At 47.9% G+C, this 22142-nt stretch overlaps 1 protein-coding gene across 5 annotated transcripts in view; it reads left to right on the forward strand.

Annotated features, from left to right (window-relative positions):
• Window positions 1–22142, forward strand: part of slc44a5b (solute carrier family 44 member 5b) — a 276251-nt gene that overhangs the window by 137575 nt on the left and 116534 nt on the right. For all 5 annotated transcript variants that reach the window (XM_059648177.1, XM_059648181.1, XM_059648180.1 and 2 more), the window contains exon 2: window positions 4279–4327. In XM_059648177.1, the coding sequence (XP_059504160.1) occupies window positions 4279–4327 (49 nt within the window). The remainder of the gene's footprint in view (window positions 1–4278; window positions 4328–22142) is intronic.

Below are 22142 nucleotides of genomic sequence, written 5' to 3' on the forward strand. Positions count from 1 at the left end.
ATCTCACAATAATTTCCAGATTTATTAAAGCCTCTTACTCTACCAAATGCCTCGGACTGTAGTTTGTGGACACAAGTCCCCAGAGAATGAACCATGCTTCTGGGCCCATAGCCTAGTAATGTTACCACCACAACACCATCTCCCAGCAATACATCAAACGAGACACAGCTAATGGGCTTATAAAGTTCAAGCAGAATCTTGTTGCTGTGCTGCTGGATGTGACGGCAAGACGACAGAGGGAGGTCTTGAGGTGTGAGTGAATCAAGTGAATGCACTGTTCCACTCAACCCTGTACCCCAAACTTAACCCTCCAAAACTAATTCCTTTCATCAGGAAGGTCAAACAGCAGAAACCAGCTTTTGTCAGAACTTGAACTCTGAAGGAGTTATATTCAACCTGACATCTCACCTGTTAATAAAATGTGAGGCTGGATGAACACAGCAGGCCAAGCAGCATCTCAGGAGCACAAAAGCTGATGTTTCGGGCCTAGATCCTTCATCAGAGAGGGTGATGGGGAGAGGGAACTGGAATAAATAGGGAGAGAGGGGGAGGCGGACCGAAGATGGAGAGTAAAGAAGATAGGTGGAGAGAGTATAGGTGGGGAGGTAGGGAGGGAATAGGTCAGTCCAGGGAAGACGGACAGGTCAAAGAGGTGGGATGAGGTTAGTCGGTAGATGGGGGTGCGGCTTGAGGTGGGAGGAAGGGATGGGTGAGAGGAAGAACCGGTTAGGGAGGCAGAGACAGGGTGGACTAGTTTTGGGGTGCAGTGGGTGGGGGGGAAGAGCTGGGCTGGTTGTGTGGTGCAGTGGGGGGAGGGGACAAACTGGGCTGGTTTAGGGATGCAGTAGGGGAAGGGGAGATTTTGAAACTGGTGAAGTCCACATTGATACCATATGGCTGCAGGGTTCCCAGGCGGAATATGAGTTGCTGTTCCTGCAACCTTCGGGTGGCATCATTGTGGCACTGCAGGAGGCCCATGATGGACATGTCATCTAGAGAATGGGAGGGGGAGTGGAAATGGTTTGCGACTGGGAGGTGCAGTTGTTTGTTGCGAACTGAGCGGAGGTGTTCTGCAAAGCGGTCCCCAAGCCTCCGCTTGGTTTCCCCAATGTAGAGGAAGCCGCACCGGGTACAGTGGATGCAGTATACCACATTGGCAGATGTGCAGGTGCGGCTTCCTCTACATTGGGGAAACCAAGCGGAGGCTTGGGGACCGCTTTGCAGAACACCTCCGCTCAGTTCGCAACAAACGACTGCACCTCCCAGTCGCAAACCATTTCCACTCCCCCTCCCATTCTCTAGATGACATGTCCATCATGGGCCTCCTGCACTGCCACAATGATGCCACCCGAAGGTTGCAGGAACAGCAACTCATATTCCGCCTGGGAACCCTGCAGCCATATGGTATCAATGTGGACTTCACCAGTTTCAAAATGTCCCCTTCCCCTACTGCATCCCTAAACCAGCCCAGTTTGTCCCCTCCCCCCACTGCACCACACAACCAGCCCAGCTCTTCCCCCCCACCCACTGCATCCCAAAACTAGTCCAACCTGTCTCTGCCTCCCTAACCGTTTCTTCCTCTCACCCATCCCTTCCTCCCACCCTAAGCCGCACCCCCATCTTCCTACTAACCTCATCCCACCTCCTTGACCTGTCCATCTTCCCTGGACTGACCTATCCCCTCCCTACCTCCCCACCTATACTCTCTCCACCTATCTTCTTTACTCTCCATCTTCGGTCCGCCTCCCCCTCTCTCCCTATTTATTCCAGTTCCCTCTCCCCATCCCCCTCTCTGATGAAGGGTCTAGGCCCGAAACGTCAGCTTTTGTGCTCCTGAGATGCTGCTTGGCCTGCTGTGTTCATCCAGCCTCACATTTTATTATCTTGGAATTCTCCAGCATCTGCAGTTCCCATTATCTCTGATACTATCTCACCTGTTTCACTGTCCACAAATGCTGCCAGACCTGCTGAGTTTCTCTCCGTTTTTATCAGATTGTATCTCCTTGTTCTGGTAATGTCCCACAGGTAGAAAGGGTTTCTTTAAATCTATCTTACGTTCTTAAATCCCTCCAACCTTCAATACTCAGAAAAGACAAGCTTCATTTATGCTCAGGCCTTCATTATTTAATGCTAAACTGGTGAAGGAACAAAATCAGCGGATCCTCTGTGGCCCCTCTCGTGCCACTCTCTGGGGCAGCGTGTGATCAGGAATATCATTCAGCTCCTGATACCAGCATGGTAGACATCGGAATTTTGATCCCACCACAACAAGTTGTGAAACTGCATTCACAGTATTAGCTGGACTTCAGGGAAGTCAAAAGGCTTTTCAGTTCCTGTACTGGCTTCAACACGGTCAGGATCATATAGTCTGTGCTGTGCTGAGGGAGTGCTGCACTGTCAGAGGGTCAGTACTGAGGCCGTGCCGCACTGTTGGAGAGTCAGGACTGAGAGTATGCCGCGCTGTCAGAGGGTCAGTACTGAGGGAGTGCCGCACTGTCAGAGGGTCAGTACTGAGGGAGTGCCGCACTGTTAGAGGGTCAGTGCTGAGGAAGTGCCGCACTGTCAGAGGGTCAGTGCTGAGGGAGTGCTGCACTGTCAGAGGGTCAGTACTGAGGGAGTGTCGCACTGTCAGAGGGTCAGTGCTGAGGGAGTATCGCACTGTCAGAGAGTCAGTACTGAAGGAGTCCTGCACTGTCACAGAGTCAGTACTGAGGGAGTGCCGCACTGTCGGAGGGTCAGTGCTGAGGGAGTGCCTCACTGTCAGAGGGTCAGTACTGAGGGAGTGCCGCACTGTCGGAGGGTCAGTACTGAGTGAGTGCCGCACTGTCGGAGGGTCAGTAATGAGGGAGTGCCGCACTGTCAGAGGGTCAGTACTGAGGGAGCGCCGCACTGTCGGAGGGTCAGTACTGAGGGAGTGCTGCACTGTCGGAGGGTCAGTACTGAGGGAGTGCTGCACTGTCGGAGGGTCAGTACTGAGGGAGTGCCGCACTGTCAGAGGGTCAGTACTGAGGGAGTGTCACACTGTCAGAGGGTCAGTACTGAGGGAGTGCTGCACTGTCGGAGGGTCAGTACTGAGGGAGTGCTGCACTGTCGGAGGGTCAGTACTGAGGGAGTGCTGCACTGTCGGAGGGTCAGTACTGAGGGAGTGTCACACTGTCAGAGGGTCAGTACTGAGGGAGTGCTGCACTGTCGGAGGGTCAGTACTGAGGGAGTGCTGCACTGTCGGAGGGTCAGTACTGAGGGAGTGCTGCACTGTCGGAGGGCTGGTACTGAGGGAGAAGTAAGGTGAAAGTTCTTCCCAGTGTCCTCCATAGTATTAATCCATCATCTAGCATCATTCAAACTAGTAATTCTGTTTTAGTCACATTGCTATTTGTAGTAACACGCTTCTCACCAATTGGATTGTAGGCTACAATAGTGGCACCTTCTAAAAAGCATTTTCTTGCTTTTAAAATGCTTTGGCATGTCATGAGGTGGTGAAAGGTGCAGTATGAATGCAGGTTGTCTTGGTGGCTGTGCTACATTAATTCAAAGCGAGGAGAGTGTAGGAGATCTGATCAGGTTTTCTGTCTTGAATTCACACATTCATACATGTGTGACCCATTCTCTGGCAGAAAAACAATGTGTGAATTCAAGATGTGTCCACATTGAAATCCGCGGTTGAATGGTAAGATTGATGTTGGATAATGTGATTACAATCAGCACAGAAGCAAACAATTGAAAATGAATATTGATTTCTTGTTTGACATTTCAAATTGGCTGGTCTGTGTGTGTTGACGGAGTTTGTTTTCTGCATACCATATTTATCTTCCACATGACCTTATCGAAATCGGTCACTGCCTTTGCTGCCACTTGGGAACATTGGGATGGTTCTTGGAACATGGTGCTGCCAGGTCAAAGGAGTGATGACCAGTTCTGAAGCAGGCTCATTGAACCCAAAGCATTTACTCTGATTTCTCTCCACTGACTGCTGAGCTTTGCCAGCAATTTCTGTTTCTGTTTATGTTTTTTATTTCCAGCACCCTCAGTCTATTTTCTTGTTTAACAACGATCCTCTGATCCCTCTCATTCGGAATTGAGTGTATAATTTTAATATTTTAATAACAGGATAATTTTCAAGGGTCTGTGAAAAGAAAAGGAGGTGGGAGTTAGATAAATCCTTCAACTGCCAGCACAGATCTAAGGGGCCAAATGGCCTATTTCATTGTAGCGAGAGTCTCTGCTTTTGCTGGATGTATTTTGTGAATGAGTTTTGATTTGCGTCTTTCTGTCTTCCAGGAGAGCCTCGGAGATTTGATCCAACATTCAAGGGACCAATTCACAGCAGGTGGGTGATCGGTTTCTGTCCCCTACATATTCTGATGGCAAGAGAGATTGTGCTGAAATGTCTACGATGTTAGTGAAATGGTGTGGGTGTTTGGTAAGGCCCCCTGTCCCTCCTCTCCTCACTGGCCTGCACCAGCTCACAGTCTGGCTGTGGTCAGCCCTGCCACTGCTTTGAAATACTTCTCGTGCGAATCTGGTGGTTTTCCTTAGACAGTCGATGCCCATTGGGAAAGAGGGTGGAGGAAGCAGATTGACCAGACGGGTTTTGTACAGTCAGGGGCTATCAGCTCTGAGAGTGCACAGCCCTCCTTGATCTGTGCTGTCATCTCATTGGCCAGACGCTTCTTGAGCATTCCCTGATTTTAATCCATCTACTCTTGTTGGCCATTCATTCAGATCCTGGCCCCGAGCTCTGGAGTTTCCTTCAGATCCTGGCCCTGAGCTCTGGAGTTTCCTTCAGATCCTGGCCCTGAGCTCTGGAGTTTACCTTCAGATCCTGGCCCTGAGCTCTGGAATTCCCTTCCTAAACCTCTCCATCTCTCGCGTGCTGTTTCCTTAAAACCTGCCTCCTTGACAATGCCTTTGGTCAGCCGTAATCCAGAGAACACCTGGTTGGTGTGGGGACAGTCTTATCAACCTTACTGTAATGATGGGAATGAGGTCAGACAGGTGGACATCATAGAACATGAGAACCCGGACAGGGGCTGTTCATCTGATCCCATCAGGGAGCCCTGGCTGACAGATAGAAGCAGGAGTGTCAGTGGTTCTGTTCACTCTGAGATCTGGCTCTGAGGAAGCCAGACCAGTGTCTAGTGTAAATAAAGCGTGACTTGGTAATGAGATATCGGCCTTCACAAGGTTATATCTGGTGGTCAGAATTGGATGCTGATGTAGCCACATTGGTGGAACAGTGCTCACAGAGCCAACAAGGACAGAAATCACTGCTGGCAGCTCCCTCACATTCATGGGAATGGCCGGGTTCACCATGGACTCGTTATTTGTCAACAATGTTGGCCTTTTCATGGAACCAATATTTTTAGTCTTTGTGGACACCCATTCAAAGCGGCTGGAAGTGCATAGAATTCATTCATCAAACACAGGGCCAACGGTTGAAAAGCATCTTTTTACAACACACGGACTCCCAGAGAGGCTGGTCAGAGACAACAGGCTGTCGCTTAGCAGCAGGGAATTCAAGTATTTCCTAAAGTCGAATGACCTTTGGCATTTTGGGACAGCTCCATACCATCCATTGCCCAATGAGCTGGTGGAAAGAGCTGCCCAAATTTTGAAGACAGGCTTAAAACAACAGCCTACAGCTTCACTCAATACCAAACTTTCCTGGCCCCTGTTTGACAATTGGACCAACCCCCATGCAACTGCGGGGATAGCTCCAGCAGAGTTGCTAACGGGAAGAAGACTCTGCACCATGTTAAATCTGATTGTCCCGGACCTGCAAGGGAGCGTGTAACAGCATCAGGAGCACCAGTGCTTGGCAAGAGAGACAGTTTGCTTCAGGAGACAAGGTTTGGTGTAGGAGCCATGGGAACAGCCCTGCATGGGTATGAGACCTGACCAATGGTCAGATCGCATGATGTACAACGTTCGGGTAGGAGAGGCAGTCCTGAACAAAGGACATGGACCACATGAGAGCTGCAACCTCACAAACAGAGCAGGAGTAAACTTACTCGGCCGCTCAGGGCATCTAGCAAGGCTGTCAGAACCCATGGGTTCTTTCCCTCCACTTATCTTCAAAGGCACCTCAGCGTCTGAGATGGATATGGCTGATGTCACAGCCTCAAAGCTGTGTGCAAGAGGCAGGCTATGGCCTGGTACACGTGGCCTGTATTCATGGAAAGTTGGAGGGACTGCACCTGGTGTGAAAACATCCCAAGATAACCTTCAGGATAAAGAACATGCCTACGTCCCGGAATGTAGATTTGGAAGGATGTAAGTCAAGTGGACCTCATAGAATCTGAACATAGAACATAGAACATTACAGCATAGTACAGGCCCTTCGGCCCTCGATGTTGTGCCGACCTGTCATACCAATCTCAAGCCCACCTAACCTACACTATTCCATGTACATCCATATGCTTATCCAATGACGACTTAAATATACCTAAAGTTGGCGAATCTACTACCGTTGCAGGCAAAGCATTCCATTCCATAGTCTAATAGAACATAGAGTTCCCTGATTGGGACTGTTATCCCGGCCCAATTAGGAAGCCCTGGCTGACAGATATAAACAGGAGTGTCAGGGCTTCTGCTCACTCTAGGAGCTGACTCTGCGCTAGCTGGGTCAGTATTCTTACTAAACCTGTGTAAATAATGGCTGACTTGGTGACAGGATACCAGCCTGTGTGGTGTTATTTCACTTACAAAGTAGCCTTCCCCATGTGATCGTGACAAATGTAAGGATTCCGCTCTTGCTATTCTCAGTCTCTGCTTGTGAGTTACCGACACCATAACGCTCCCTGGCAACAGCAGGAGAGTAAACCAGTCTGTTCCCATGATGTGGTAATGTCATTGGACAAGTATTACAGAAACTCGGGTTAACGCTCCAGGGACTGAAGAGGATGCTAGTTGGGCTGTGGAATGCACTGCCTAAAATGCGGTGAAGGCAGATTCATTTGGGAAATTCAAGAGGGAATTGCATGGTTATTTGGATAGAAATAGTACCAGGGAATTAGGGAAAAGGCAGCAGATTGGCACTGGGTGCGGGCATGATGGGCCAAATGGCCTGCTTTTGTACTGTGACATTTCAGTGATTCAGTGACATGAATTTAAAACCCACCAGTGCAGATGAAATTTTCTTCAACAAGCATCCAAATGAAATCATGCTGTTGAATTTGGCAAAAACCCATCTGGTTCACTAATGTCATTCAGGGAAGGAAACTGCCATCCTTTATTATCTGGTCTGGCCTCCATGTGACTCTAGACCCACAGCAATGTGGTTGTCTACAATATCTGATCAGCCATGATCTCATTGAATGGCAGAGCAGGCTCAATGGGCTGAGCTTATTTCTGCAGCGATATTGAACAGTCGAAAGGAACAAATACTGAACTTGCTTTTGGCACCCGTCCCTTGAAAATGGGCAAAAATGCATTGTGTCTTATTTACTTTCATAGAATCACATAATCTAACAGCGCACAATGAGGCCATTTAGTCCATCATGCTTATACTGGCTCTTTGAAGGAGCTATTGATTTAATCCCAATTTACTTCAAGTTCCCTATAGCCCTGTAGAATTTCGTCGCCTCTCCAGGATTTCTCCAATTCCCTTCAGTCAGTTTTTTTAGTTGAATCTGCTTCCACAGCCCTTTCGGGCAGAGCTGGAAGATTGGTGGAGTAGCAGAAAGTGAAGGGGACTGTCAAAGATTACAGCAGAATGTAGGTAGATTGGAGAGTTGGACAGATAAATGGCAGTTGGAGTTCAATCCGAGCAAATGCGAGGTGATGCATTTTGGAAGATCAAATTCAAGAGCAAACTATACAGTAAATGGAAAAGTCCGGGGCAAATTGATGAACAGAGAGATCTGGGTGTTCAGGTCCATTGTTCCCTGACGGTGACAACACAGGTCAATAGGGTGGTCAAGAAGGCATATGGCATGCTTTCCTTCATCGGACAGGTTTTGAGTACAAGAGTTGGCAGGTCATGTTACAGTTGTATAAGACTTTGGTTCGGCCACATTTAGAGTACTGTGTACAGTTCTGGTCGCCACATTACCAAAAGGATGTGGATGCTTTGGAGAGGATGCAGAGGAGGTTCACCAGGATGTTGCCTGGTATGGAGGGTGCTAGCTATGAAGAGAGGTTGATACACTAGGATTATTTTCATTAGAAAGATGGAGATTGGGGAGGGTTGTGAATGAGGTCTACAAAATCATGAGGGGTATAGACAGGGTGGATAGCAAGAAGCTTTTTCCCAAAGTGGGGGACTCAATTACTTGGGGTCATGAGTTCAAAGTGAAAGGAGGAAAATTTAAGGGAGATATACGTGGAAAGTTCTTTACACACAGGGTGGTGGGTGCCTGGAACGCGTTGCCAGTGGAGGTGGTAGACGCAGACACGATAGTGTCTTTTAAGATGTACCTGGGCGGGTACATGGATGGGCGGGGAGTAAAGACCCTTAGAAAATTGGTGACAGGTTTAGACAGAGGATCTCGATTGGCGCAGTCTTGGAGGGCCGAAAGGCCTGTTCCTGTGCTGTAATTTTCTTCGTTCTTTATTCCAGATCACAGGAAACTATGCTAAAATAAATCTTTCCTCATGTATTCATTCCGTTTTTAAATCAGTAACCCCACAGCCCATCAGTGGTGGGCCTGTGGAATTCATTGCCACGGAGTACAGTGGAGGCCGGGACGTTAAATGCCTTCAAGGCAGAGATCAATAAATTCTTGATCTCACAAGGAATTAAGGGCTACTGGGAGAGTGCAGGGAAGCGGAGTTAAAATGCCCATCAGCCATCATTTAAATGGCGGAGTGGACTCGATGGGCCGAATGGCCTTACTTCCACTCCTGTGTCTTATGGTCTTAAACAGAAACATTCAAGGTTTCATTTAGCAATTGGCATTACAGAGCTGTTTGCTCGCTGAGGTTTATTGTGAAAAATTACTTTGCACCTACCTCATGATCTCTGCACCTACCGAATGATTCTCAATCATTGGCCCAGTTTAAATTGAGATCTTTATTTGCTCCTTAGGGACAAAGTGAGAGGATCTAATTCACATTGAAACAACTGTTCAATGTCATTCCTGTTTACCCAGTGTGTGTACACCTGGGCAGAAAACTTTATTGAATGACAAAGCAATTCTGACCATAACAAGACCATCAGACATAGGAACAGAATTAGGGCATTCAGCCCATCAAGTCTGCTCTGTCTATTTAATGAGAACACGGCTGATCTGATAATCGTACATTTGAATGCTTTTTCCTCATGATCCTTGATTCCCTGACAGTTTAAAAATCTATCTCAGCCTTGAAAGTAGTTAACAACCCAGCCTCAAAATTCCACAAATTCACTACCCTCTGAGAGAAGAGGTTCCTCCTCATCTCTGCTTTAAATGTGTGACCCTGTATTGTGAGATTATTTGGGGAGGCAACGGGCTAGTGGTATTATTTGTGGACTGTTACTCCAGTGACCCAGGGAATATTAGTGAGACCCAGGGTTGAATCCTCCCGCAGCAGATGATGGAATTTGAATCCAATAAAAATCTGGAATTAGGAATCTAATGATGATCCATTGTGGATTGTTGTGAAAAATGCACCTGATTCACGAATGTCCTTTAGGGAAGGAAACTGCCATCCTTACCTGGTCTGGCCGATATGTCACTCCAGACCCACAGCAATGTGGTTGACATTTAACTACCTGCCAATTAGGGATGGGCAATAAATGCTGCCGTAGCCAGCGACACCTTCATCCCGTGAATGAAAAACATTCCCTCTGGTCCTAGACATTCCCACAATGGGAAACAACCTTTCCATAAGATGATAAGACATAGGAGCAGAAATTAGGCCATTCAGCCCATCAAGTCTCCTCCACCATTCAATCATGGCTGTTAAGTTCCTCAACTCCATTCTCTCGCTTTCTCCCCGTAACCCTTGATCCCTTTGACAATCAAGAACCTATTTATCTCAGTCTTAAATGTACTCAATACCCTGGTCTCCACAGCCTTCTGTGGCAGTGAATTCCATAGATTCACCATCCTCTGTTTGAATAAGTTTCTCCTTATCTCTGTTCTAAAGGGTCTTCCCTTTACTCTAAGGCTGTGCCCTCGAGTCCTAGTCTCTCCTACCAATGGAAACATCTTCCCAACGTCCACACTGTCCAGGCCATTCAGTATTCTGTAAGTTTCAATTAGATCACCCCTCATCCTTTCAAACTCCATTGAGTATAGACCCAGAGTCCTCAAACGTCCCTCAAATGTTAAGCCTTTCATATTGGGATCATTCTCGTGAACCTCCTCTGCACCCGCTCCAGGGCCAGTACATCCTTCCTGAGATATGGGGCCCAAAACTGTGTACAATACTCCAAATGTGGCCTGACCAGAGCCTTATACAGCCTCAGGAGTATATCCCTGCTTTTATATTCTGGTCTTCTCGGAATAAATGCCAACATTGTATTTGCCTTCCTAACTTACGACTCAACCTGCAGGTTTACTTTAAGAAAATCCTGCACTTGGACTCCCAAGTGCATTTGCACTTGAATTTTCACCACATTTAGAAAATAATCAATGCCTCTATTCTCCCTGACAAAGTGCACACTTTTCCATGTTGTATTCCATCTATCACTTTTTTGCCTACTCTCCTAACCTGTCTGAATCCTTCTGCAATCTCCTGCCTGTCCACAAATACCCTGTCAACTCCCCAGTGAATTTGTACATTTTGATCATGTTACCTCTCATTCTTCTAAACTCCAGTGACTACAGGCTTAACCTACTCAACCTCTCCCATCAGACAGTCCCAATTGAGTGACTGTTTTTGACCATTCCCTCTGGTAGCAAGATCCGCAGTTAGCCTGAGAAAGAATTTCCTCAGGTGTTCCTGGGATTTCTCAGTGACAATCTCACAATCAAAGCAAGCACTGCATGGAGGGAGTCATTGAGCTCACTTTGGCCTGGAAAGGGTCAGTCAGTCTATCTTACTTCCCAACCCAGAATCTCTGCCCTTATTATTATTGGAAAGACCAAACATCTGACGGTTTCTGTCTCAACTATCCTTTTCCAGCTGTGATAATAGGTAAGGCCTTTAGGCCTAGATAACAATTGTGTGGAGCTGCTGGAGCATTTCCAGAGATCTTTCCAGCAACTGATTCTCATACAGTTTGCAATGTTTAAAAAAATTATTCTTTGGAATATGAGCCTCACTGTTCTGGACTCATTTTTTGGTAAGTGGCTCATAACATTGTGGATATTTTCAAATTAAACTTCTGGAGCAGGTGGGATGAACTTGGCCTCCTCGTACAGAGGTAGTGACACTACCACTACACCACAGCACCTTTAGAATCAACGCTGTTGATGAAGATACCTTTATCAACCTTATCAGATTGTTGTAACACACTTCAGGAGAAGATAGATATTGAACCTAGGCCCCCTATCTGAGAGGTAGGGATGCTACCACTTAGCATAAGTGCAGCCTGTAGCCTTGATTGTGTGGTGGTTCAAATGATCATCTGAATCGTTCCTACAATGGTCTGTGGGTTTCTGTCTCCACTGCCCTTGGCAGTGAGTTCCAGATTCCCATCATCCTCTGGAAGACAAGTTTTTTCCTCAAATCCCCTCTAAATCTCCTGTTCCTTCCCTTAAACTGTGCCCCTGGTTACTGACCCCACAACCAAGGGGAAAATTTACTCCTGATCTGCCCTGCCTACGTCCCTCAGAACTTTGTCCTCCTCAATCAGATCCACCCTAGTTTCTGCTGTTAGCATTCTCCCACGTTATCAGCCACAGAGACTCCAACTTAGAGAAATTACAGCCCTAGTTCAAACCTTTAGCATCCTGCTTGACTGATTCTTAACAGTTTCTTTGCAGTGGACGATGAAGACAATTTATTGAGCCCCTTACAAGTTTGCCAACATCAACGTCTACAAACTTGAGAACCTAAAAATTTTCAATTTGAACAAGAGTTCAAGCCAAACACTCCTGGTTTGGAAGCTGTGCGAACTAGACCCTGCTGCTGAGCTAACAAAGTGTGGGGCTGGATGAACACAGCAGGCCAAGCAGCATCTTAGGAGCACAAAAATTGACGTTTCAGGCCAAGACCCTTTTTCTGATGAAGGGTCTAGGCCCGAAACGTCAACTTTTGTGATCCTAAGATGCTGCTTGGCCTGCTGTGTTCATCCAGCTCCACACTTTGTTATCTTGGATTCTCCAGCATCTGCAGTTCCCATTATCCATGGTGCTAAGCTGACTGGTTCCCTGAAAATAGAACATAGAACAGTACAGCACAGTACAGGCCCTTCAGCCCACGATGTTGTGCCAAACTTTTACCCTAACCCTAAGGTCTATCTAACCTCCACCCCTACCTTAAGGTATAGTGACAGCCAGAGACTTTTTCCTAGGGTGGATGTAGCTATTATGAGGGGTTATAGTTTTAAAATGAGTAGAGTTATATATGGTCAGAGGTAGGTTCTTTACTCGGACAGTGGTAGGGGCATGAAATGCATTGCTGGAGAGGGTAGTGGAGTCGGCCTCATTAGTGGCATTTAAGCGGCTATTAGATAGGCATATGCATGATAGCATAAGGTAGGGGTGGAGGTCAGATAGACCTTAGGATTAGGGTAAACACTCAGCACAACATCATGGGCTGAAGCACGTGTGACTGTGCTGTACTGCTCAATGTTCTTTGCTCTTGTAGTATCATGCTCATGTTTCCTCCCACAGTCCAAAGATGTGCAGGCTGCGTGGATTGGCCATGCTAAATTACCAGAATTGCCAGAACCCCCTTCCCCTCCCCTTCTGAAGAATGGTCTAGGCTCGAAACGTCAGCTTTCCTGCTCCTCTGATGCTGCTTGGCCTGCTGTGTTCATCCAGCTCTACACCTTGTTATCTCTAAATTACCCGTAGTGTTCAGGGATGTGTAGGTTAGGTGTGTTAGTCATGGGAAATGCAGGGACAGCGTAGGGGGCTGAGTCCGTGTGGGATACTGTTCAGATGGTTGGTGAAGACTTGGGCCAAATGGCCTGTTTCCACAGTCTGGGGATTCTTTTAACAAAAATATTATTAAATCATCTAGTCCCATTTGCCAGCATTTGGCCTATATCCTTCTCAATCCTTCCTATTCATGTATCTATCCAGATGCCTTTTTAATGTTGTAACTGTACCAGACTCCACCACTTCCTCTGGCAGCTCATTCCGTACACGCACCACCCTCAGTGTGAAAAAGTTGCCCTTAGGTCCCTTTTCAATCTTTTCCCTCTCACCTTAAACTTATGCCCCCTTGTTTCGGACTCCCCTACCCTGGGGAAAGGACCTTGCCTATTCACCTTACCTATGTTCCTCATGATTTTATAGGTGTCTACAAGGTCACACCTCAGCCTCTGACGCTCCAGGGAAAATTACACCAGCCTCTTCAGCTTTTCTCCATAGCTCAGAACATGCAGTCCCAGCAACATCCTTGTAAATATTTTCTGAACCCTTTCAAGTTTAACACTGTCTTTCCTAAATCAGGGAGACCAGAACTGGTTAGTTAGCCATGTTGGGAATACAGCAATGTCCTGTATGACAGCAACATGGCGTAACATGGTGGGAAAGAGGGACTAGTGTAGGCAGGAGTGTATTTCCAGTGGGATACACTTCTCCTGTATTGTTTGATTCTATGATTTAACAATATTGAGCCTCCAATAATGTGGCTCTCCCACAGTACTGACCCTCCAACAGTGTGGCACTCCCTCAGTACTGACCCTCTGACAGTGCGGCACTCCCTCAGTACTGACCCTCTGACAGTGCGGCACTCCCTCAGTACTGATCCTCTGACAGTGTGGCACTCCCTCAGTCCTGACCCTCCGACTGTGCGGCTCTCCCTCAGTACTGACCCACTGACAGTGCGGCACTCCCTAAGTACTGACCCTCCGACAGCGCGGCACTCCCTCAGTACTGACCCTCTGACAGTGCGGCACTCCCTCAGTACTGACCCTCTGACAGTGCGGCACTCCCTCAGTACTGATCCTCTGACAGTGTGGCACTCCCTCAGTCCTGACCCTCCGACTGTGCGGCTCTCCCTCAGTACTGACCCACTGACAGTGCGGCACTCCCTCAGTACTGACCCTCCGACAGCGCGGCACTCCCTCAGTACTGACCCTCTGACAGTGCGGCACTCCCTCAGTCCTGACCCTCCGACAGTGCGGCTCTCCCTCAGTACTGACCCTCTGACAGTGCGGCACTCCCTCAGTACTGATGCTCTGACAGTGCGGCACTCCTCAGTCCTGACCCTCCGACAGTGCGGCACTCCCTCAGTACTGACCCTCTGACAGTGCGGCACTCCCTCAGTCCTGACCCTCCGACAGTGCGGCTCTCCCTCAGTACTGACCCTCTGACAGTGCGGCACTCCCTCAGCACTGACCCTCTGACAGTGCGGCACTCCCTCAGTACTGACCCTCTGACAGTGCAGCACTCCCTCAGTACTGACCCTCTGACAGTGCGGCACTCCCTCAGTACTGACCCTCTGACAGTGTGACACTCCCTCAGTACTGACCCTCCGACAGTGCGGCACTCCCTCAGCACTGACCCACTGACAGTGCGGCGCTCCCTCAGTACTGACCCTCTGACAGTGCAGCGCTCCCTCAGTACTGACCCTCTGACAGTGTGGCACTCCCTCAGCACTGACCCTCTGACAGTGCAGCACTCCCTCAGTACTGACCCTCTGACAGCGCGGCGCTCCCTCAGTACTGACCCTCTGACAGCGCGGCGCTCCCTCAGTACTGACCCTCTGACAGTGCAGCACTCCCTCAGTACTGACCCTCTGACAGTGTGACACTCCCTCAGTACTGACCCTCTGACAGTGCGGCACTCCCTCAGTACTAACCCTCTGACAGCGCGGCACTCCCTCAGTACTGACCCACTGACAGTGCGGCACTCCCTGAGTCCTGACCTTCTGACAGTGCGGCTCTCCCTTACTACTGACTCTCCGACAGTGCAGCACTCCCTCAGTACTGACCCTCCGACAGTGCAGCCCTCCCTCAGTACTGACCCTCCGACAGTGCAGCACGCCACCAGTATTGATCCTCTGACGCGACACTCCCTCAGCACTGACCCTCTGACAGTGCGACACTCCCTCAGCACTGATCCTCTGACAGTGCAACACTTCCTAAGTACTGACCCTCTGAGAGTGCAGCTCTCGCTCAGCACTGAGCCTCTGACAGTGCAGCACTCCCTCAGTACTGACCCTCTGACAATGCAGCACTCCCTCAGCACTGACCCACTGACAGTGCGGCGCTCCCTCAGTACTGACCCTCTGACAGTGCGGCACTCCCTCAGTACTGACCCTCTGACAGTGCAGCACTCCCTCAGTACTGACCCTCTGACAGTGCAGCACTCCCTCAGTACTGACCCTCTGACAGTGCGGCACTCCCTCAGTACTGACCCTCTGACAATGCAGCACTCCCTCAGCACTGACCCACTGACAGTGCGGCGCTCTCTCAGTACTGACCTTCTCACAGCGCGGCGCTCCCTCAGTACTGACCCTCTGACAGTGCGGCGCTCCCTCAGTACTGACTCTCTGACAGTGCGGCACTCCCTCAGTGCTGACCCTCCGACAGTGCGGCACTCCCTCAGTGCTGACCCTCCGACAGTGCGGCACTCCCTCAGTACTGACCCTCTGACAGTGCAGCACTCCCTCAGTACTGACCCTCTGACAGTGCAGCACTCCCTCAGTACTGACCCTCTGACAGTGCGGCACTCCCTCAGTACTGACCCTCTGACAGTGCGGCACTCCCTCAGTACTAACCCTCTGACAGCGCGGCGCTCCCTCAGTACTGACCCTCCGACAGTGTGGCGATCCCTCACTACTGACCCTCCGACAGTGTGGCGCTCCCTCAGTACTGACCCTCTGACAGTGCGGCACTCCCTCAGTACTGACCCTCTGACAGTGCAGCACTCCCTCAGTACTGACCCTCTGACAGTGCGGCGCTCCCTCAGTACTGACCCTCTGACAGTGCGGCACTCCCTCAGCACTGACCCTCTGAAATCCCCCCAGACTGAATTGTTGCCTTGAAGATGTAAATTTATGTTTGAGTGTACATGATTTTACTTTGTTACCTTGTTCACCCCCCAGTGATTTTGGTCCCCACAGACCAGTTTCCCCAGTTGGAAACAACAGACAAATATTTTCACTTATTTCAGTGTATACCTGCTCCCTGGTCAATGTGCTGGAGCATTTTACTTCAAATATTGCCAACTCCTTGTTATTAATTTGCATTGGATTGATTTGTAAAATATTGTGGTTCTGTATATTGGTCATCAGGCTTCTTACTGACCACCTCAATTACTCATTTAATCAATCATCTGAGCCACAAGTTGAATTGAAAGTTGCTGGATTCCATGGACAAGTGAATGATTGGCACGAGATAAATTAAGGAACAGTTTATTTTTTCACACAGAAAAATACAATTGATTCACTTCAATAAGCTTCAACACATCTGGCAGAATAATGTGGCATTTAATAATTGTTTTCACTGTTCAGCTACTTAATATCTGATACCATCATGCAACATTATTGTGTAATCTTCACAGTCAGTCTTTAAATATGAAATATAACAAATGTCGACAGCTATTTTGTACATTTCAGCAGCTGATGGTGGCTTTATCAGCAAATAATTGTCCAGTCGTCCACGGCCACAGGTTAATGTTCTGAGGTCCTGGGTTCAAAACCTGCCAAGGCAGTTGGTGGGGTTGAAATTTTGAATTTGGAATCTAAAATTAATCTGTCATAGTGATTATGAAGCTATTATCAGTTGTAAAAACCCTTCTGGTTCATGAATGTTGTTTTGGGAAGGAAATCTGCTGTCCTTACCTGGTCTGGCCACCACAGTGAGACCATGGTAGGCTCATGCAGAAGGTAAGGAGGTATGGGATAGGGGGAAATGTGGAAGATTGGATTCAGAATTGGCTGACCTTTAGAAGACAAAGGGTGGTAGTGGACGGAACATATTCAACATGGTGCTCAGTTACAAGTGGTGTACCACAAGGATCTGTTCTGGATCCTCTTCTATTTGCGATTTTTCTAAATGATTTGGATGAAAGAGTGGAAGGGTGGATTAGCAAGTTCACGGACGATACGAAAGTGGGCTGCGTTGTGGACAGTGCGGAGGGCAGTTCTAGGTTACAAATGGACATTGATAGGATGCAGAGCTGGGCTGAGAAGTGGCAGATGGAGTTTAACCCTGAAAAGTGTGAGGTGATTCATTTTGGAAGGACAAACTTGAAAGCAGAATACAGGGTCAACGGAAAGTTTTTTGGCAGCGTGGAGGAGCAGAGGGATCTTGGAGTTCATGTTTAAAGTTCCCTGAGAGCTGCCACCCAGATGGATAGAGCTGTTTAGAAGGTGTATGGTGTGTTAGCTTTCATTAATAGAGGGATTGAGCTCAAGAGCCGTGAAGTTATGCTCCATCTATACAAAAGCCTGGTTCGGCCACATCTGGAATATTGTGTCCTGTTCTGGTCACCTCATTACAGGAAAGATGTGGAAGCGTTAGAAAAAGTGCAGAGGAGATTTACCAGGATGTTGCCTGGAATGGAGGGAAGGTCTTATGAGAAGGTTGAGAGAGCTAGGGATTTTCTTTTCAGAATGACGAAGGATGAGAGGTGACTTGATAGAGGTGTACAAAATGATCAGACGTATAGATAGCAAAGTGTGAAGCTGGATGAACACAGCAGGCCAAGCAGCTTCTCAGGAGCACATGTGGACAGCCAGAGACTTTTTCCTCGGGTGGAGGTAACTGTTACGAGGGGGCATAGTTTTAAAGTGAGTGGAGGTAGATATAGGGGAGATGTCAGAGGTAGGTTCTTTACTCAGAGAGTGGTAGTGGCATGGAATGCATTGCTGGAGAGGGTAGTGCAGTTGGCCTCATTAGGGGCATTTAGGCGGCTATTAGATAGGCATATGGATCAAAGTATAGGATAGCGGTGGAAGTTAGATAGACCTTAGGATTAGAGTAAAAGTTCGGCACAACATCGCAGGCCGAAGGGCCTGTACTGTGCTGTACTGTTCTATTGTCTATGAGACCAACAGCTTTGATATACCAACATTAGAGGCAGTGCAGTCAAGGCTCACTCGGCTGGTATGGGGTATGGGGGGTCTGTCTAATGAGGAGACGGTCGGTAGGTTGGGCCTGTATTCATTGGAATTCAAAGAACGAGAGATGACCTTACTGAAACAGACAGGATTCCCAGGGTAATATCGGCTCCATGTGGAGAAGTTGTTTTCCCGTGTCGGCAAGGCTAGGACAAGGCAGCATCATCTCAGAATAAGGGGATGAGGAGGAATTTCTTCCATCAGAGTGGAGGGAATCTGTGGAATTCTTTACCACGAAGGGCTGTCAAGCTCTTTAAATACATTCAAGGCTGAGTTGGACAGATTTTGAACTATTAAGAAAATGAAGGGATATGTTGAAAAGGCAGGGAGGTTGAGGTGAGGATTATCAGATCAGCCATAATCTCATTGAATGGCATATCAGACTCGATGGGCTGAATGGCCTACATGTGCTCCTGTGCCTGATGGTTCATTGTCAATGTGGATGATTCTCAACTGTCCTCGTTGGGGTGGAGGTGGTGGTGAGTTGGGATCGACATTGTAACTGCTCTGTATTCTGTCACACTGCTTACATGCAGTACCATCGGATACTAATGGCACAGCTTTTGTTAAAAATTCATCCATGGGATGTGGGCCTCCCTGGTTATGCTTACTCTCATTCTTCAGCCTTTCAAAGCATTTCATGCCATTAATTGCACTGTATGCAATAACTGACATTGGAAAACCCAGTCTACGTGAGATTCTAGAAAAACACCATCTCACCACCAGCAGGATAAGTATCTGATTATTTCAGCTTGCTGACCCAAACTGGTTTACCTTGCTCCCAGTCCTCCAACAGTTGACAATATCGTCCATTGTAGGCTCATCCAAAGATTTTCTTTTGTTCATTCACGGGATGTGGGTGTTTCTGGCTGGGCCAAAATTTATTACCGATCCCCAGTTGCCCAGAGGGATGACATTGCATTGTGTCTGGAGTTGCACGTTAGCGAGATCATGTGAGGATAGCAGTTTCTTTCGCTAAGGGACATTAGTGAACCAGATGGATTTTTCCCATCAATCAGTAGTAGCTTCATGGTCATCAATTGACTCTGAATTCCACAGTGTTTTTTACTGAATTCAAATTTCACCATCCACTGTGCCCCAGAGCATTAGCTGAGTTTCTGGATTAAAATCCTAGCGAAAATACACTGGGCCATTGTTACCTTAAGTTACATGGGATCCATAGTCGGCTGGTTTATTGGATACAAAATTGGCTTGGTCATAGAAGACAGAGCAAAATTGTGGAAGGGTGTTTATGTGACTAGAGGTCTGTGACCAGTGGTGTTCCACAGGCATGAATGCTGGGACCCTTGTTTGTTACATATGTAATGGCCTGGACGGAAATCTATGTGGCCTGATTTTTTTGTTTTTATTTACTTGTTGGACGTGAGTGTTACTGCCTTTGCAGCATTTATTACCCGTCCCTAATTGCTCTTGAGAAGGTGGGGGTGAGCTGCCTTGTTGTATCCACGCTATCAATGTGCTCTAGGCAGATCCCTCAGGGAGAGAATTCCAGGATTCTGACTGAGTAACACTGAAGGAACGGCAAAATATTTCCAAGTTAGGATGGTGAGTGGCTTGGAGGGGAACTTGCAAAGGGTGGTGTTCCCATGTACCTGCTACCCTTGTCCTTCTAGTGGCTGTGGGTTTGGAAGATGCTGTCTGAGGATCTTTGGCAAATTTCTGCAGGGAATCTTGTAGATAGTGCACACTGCTGTGACTGGATGTTGGTGGTGGAGGGAGTGCTAAGTTTTTAAGTTTGCAGATGACATGAAAATTGGTGGATTTGTGGATAGTGAGGAAGGTTATCAAAGGATACAGCAAGATATACATCAAAGCTGGGTGGAGACATGGCAGATGGATCTTAATCTGGATAAGTGTGAGGTGATGCATTTTGGCAGGTCAAATGCAAGAGGAAAGTATACAGTAAATGGCAGGATCCTTATGAGCATTAATATACAGAGCGATCTTGGGGTTTGAGTCCATAACTCCCTGAAAGTGAGGAGTCACACCTTTCCAGGTTAGAGTCCAACAAGTTTATTTGGAATCACAAGCTTTTAGAGCACTGCTTCTTCATCATCATTTCACCTGATGAAAGAGCAGCGCTATGAAAGCTTGTGATTTCAAATAAATCCGTTGGACTCTAACCTAGTGCCATGTGAGCTATGGCTTTGTCCAACCCATTTGAACACTGGCACTGTCACACCATCACTGGAAATGATAACACAAGTGGTAAGGTGGTAAAGAAAATGTATGGCATATTTGCTTTCATTGGCCAAGGCACTTTGTATGAAAGTTGATAAGCCGTGTTGCAGCTATATAAAATGTTTAGTTTGGCCACATTTACACTATTGTGTGCTGTTCTGATCACCATGCTATTGGAATATTGCAGAAGCTTTGGAGAGGGTACAGAAGAGTGTGCCTGGATTGGAATGTGTTAGCTATGAGGGGAGGTAGTTTCACCAACGTGTCAGAGGCCATGGGACGACCTGATAGAGGTATATAAAATTATGAGAGTGTTGGACAGGGTGGAGAGTCAGAGCCTCTTTCCCAGGGTGGAAATGTCAAATACCAGGGGGCATAGGCTTAAGTCGAGAGGAGGAAAGTTTAAAAGAGATGTGTGAGGATTTTTTTTTAAGCAAGAGGTGTAGGCGCCTGGGAAGTGCTGCTCGGGAGGTGGTAGAAGCAGATACAATAGCAATATTTAAGAGGCATTTAGACAGACACATGAACAGGCAGGGACTGGAGCGATATGGACTGTGTTCAGGCAGATGGGATTTGTTTAGAATGGCATCATGATCAGCACAAACATGGTGGACCAAAGGCCCAGTTCCTGTGTTATACTGTTTGACGTTTTATGTTCTATGTTTAGCTCTATGATTTAAAAATTCTCAACCTTGTGTTGAAATCACTGCATTCTTCTTCGTCCCCTTTTGCTGTATTCTAAACTGTTCCCAGTCCTCTTGGTTATCACTTACTCTGGCAGCTTTATACACCTGAGGATTGGCACCCGCTGTCTGAGAGGCTGGTGAAGGCAGAAAGCCTTATCCCATTGTGAAAATGGTTTGACATGCCCAGGCAATTCTGGGATCTGCAGGAATCCAGATGAAGAGCTCAGAAATGAAGTTAAAGCAGATCGCTCCTTTCTGTCCAGCATCAAGACGTTGGGCCCAATGGCCTCCCTTTATACCTTAAAATCCCTTCAGTGCGGAAATAGGCCATTCAAACTAATGAGTCCACACTGACCCTCCAAACAGTATCTCTCCCAGATCCATTCCTGTACGCTATTCCTATAACTCTGCACCTCTCATAGTTAACCCACCTAATCTACACACCCCGGGCACTACAGGCAATTTAGCATGGCCAATCCACCAAACCTGCACATGTTTGGACTGTGGGAGGCAACTCGAGCACCCGGAGGAAACCCACACAGACACGGGGAGAATGTGCAAACTCTACACAGACAGTCACCCGAGGGTGGACTTGAACCTGGGTCGCTGGAGCTGTGAGGCTGCAGTGCTAACCACTGAGCCACCCTCAGCACTGTAACTCTTTCCTAGCCGGGATGCTGCCAGGCTCATGGTTGGTTCATCTACATTTTGGAGAAGCCATGGATAATCCCTATTGGTTCCAGTGGGCAAGGTCAGTGCCCCCCACCCAATCCCGGTGGTAGATGTCCTGCCTGCCCAAGGAAGCTGCAAGACAGAGGTCAGCAGTTTTTCATGCCAGTGGCACTGCACTCACCTGAAGCCCAGGAACCCAGGCCAAAAATAAATGAGGTTGGATTGGAGATCCTGGGAGGGGGAATGGTGACTGATCTAGGGATAGAGTGTCAGAGCCATGCACTGCCTAATAAGTATCAACTTGCTGGTGAACAAGTCTCATTGACATTGAATCCCGCATCTATCTCTTCTCACCTCCGGCTCAGAAGGAGGGTGGCCTTCTCACACTGAAGCACTGCCACAGATGCTCTCCAGCAATGAATTGACACTGGCCCAAATCAGTTCTCGTTGTAAGAGGCTGCATTAAAT

Source organism: Stegostoma tigrinum, chromosome 8, assembly GCF_030684315.1.
Source record: "Stegostoma tigrinum isolate sSteTig4 chromosome 8, sSteTig4.hap1, whole genome shotgun sequence".
Taxonomy (NCBI): Eukaryota; Metazoa; Chordata; class Chondrichthyes; order Orectolobiformes; family Stegostomatidae; genus Stegostoma; species Stegostoma tigrinum.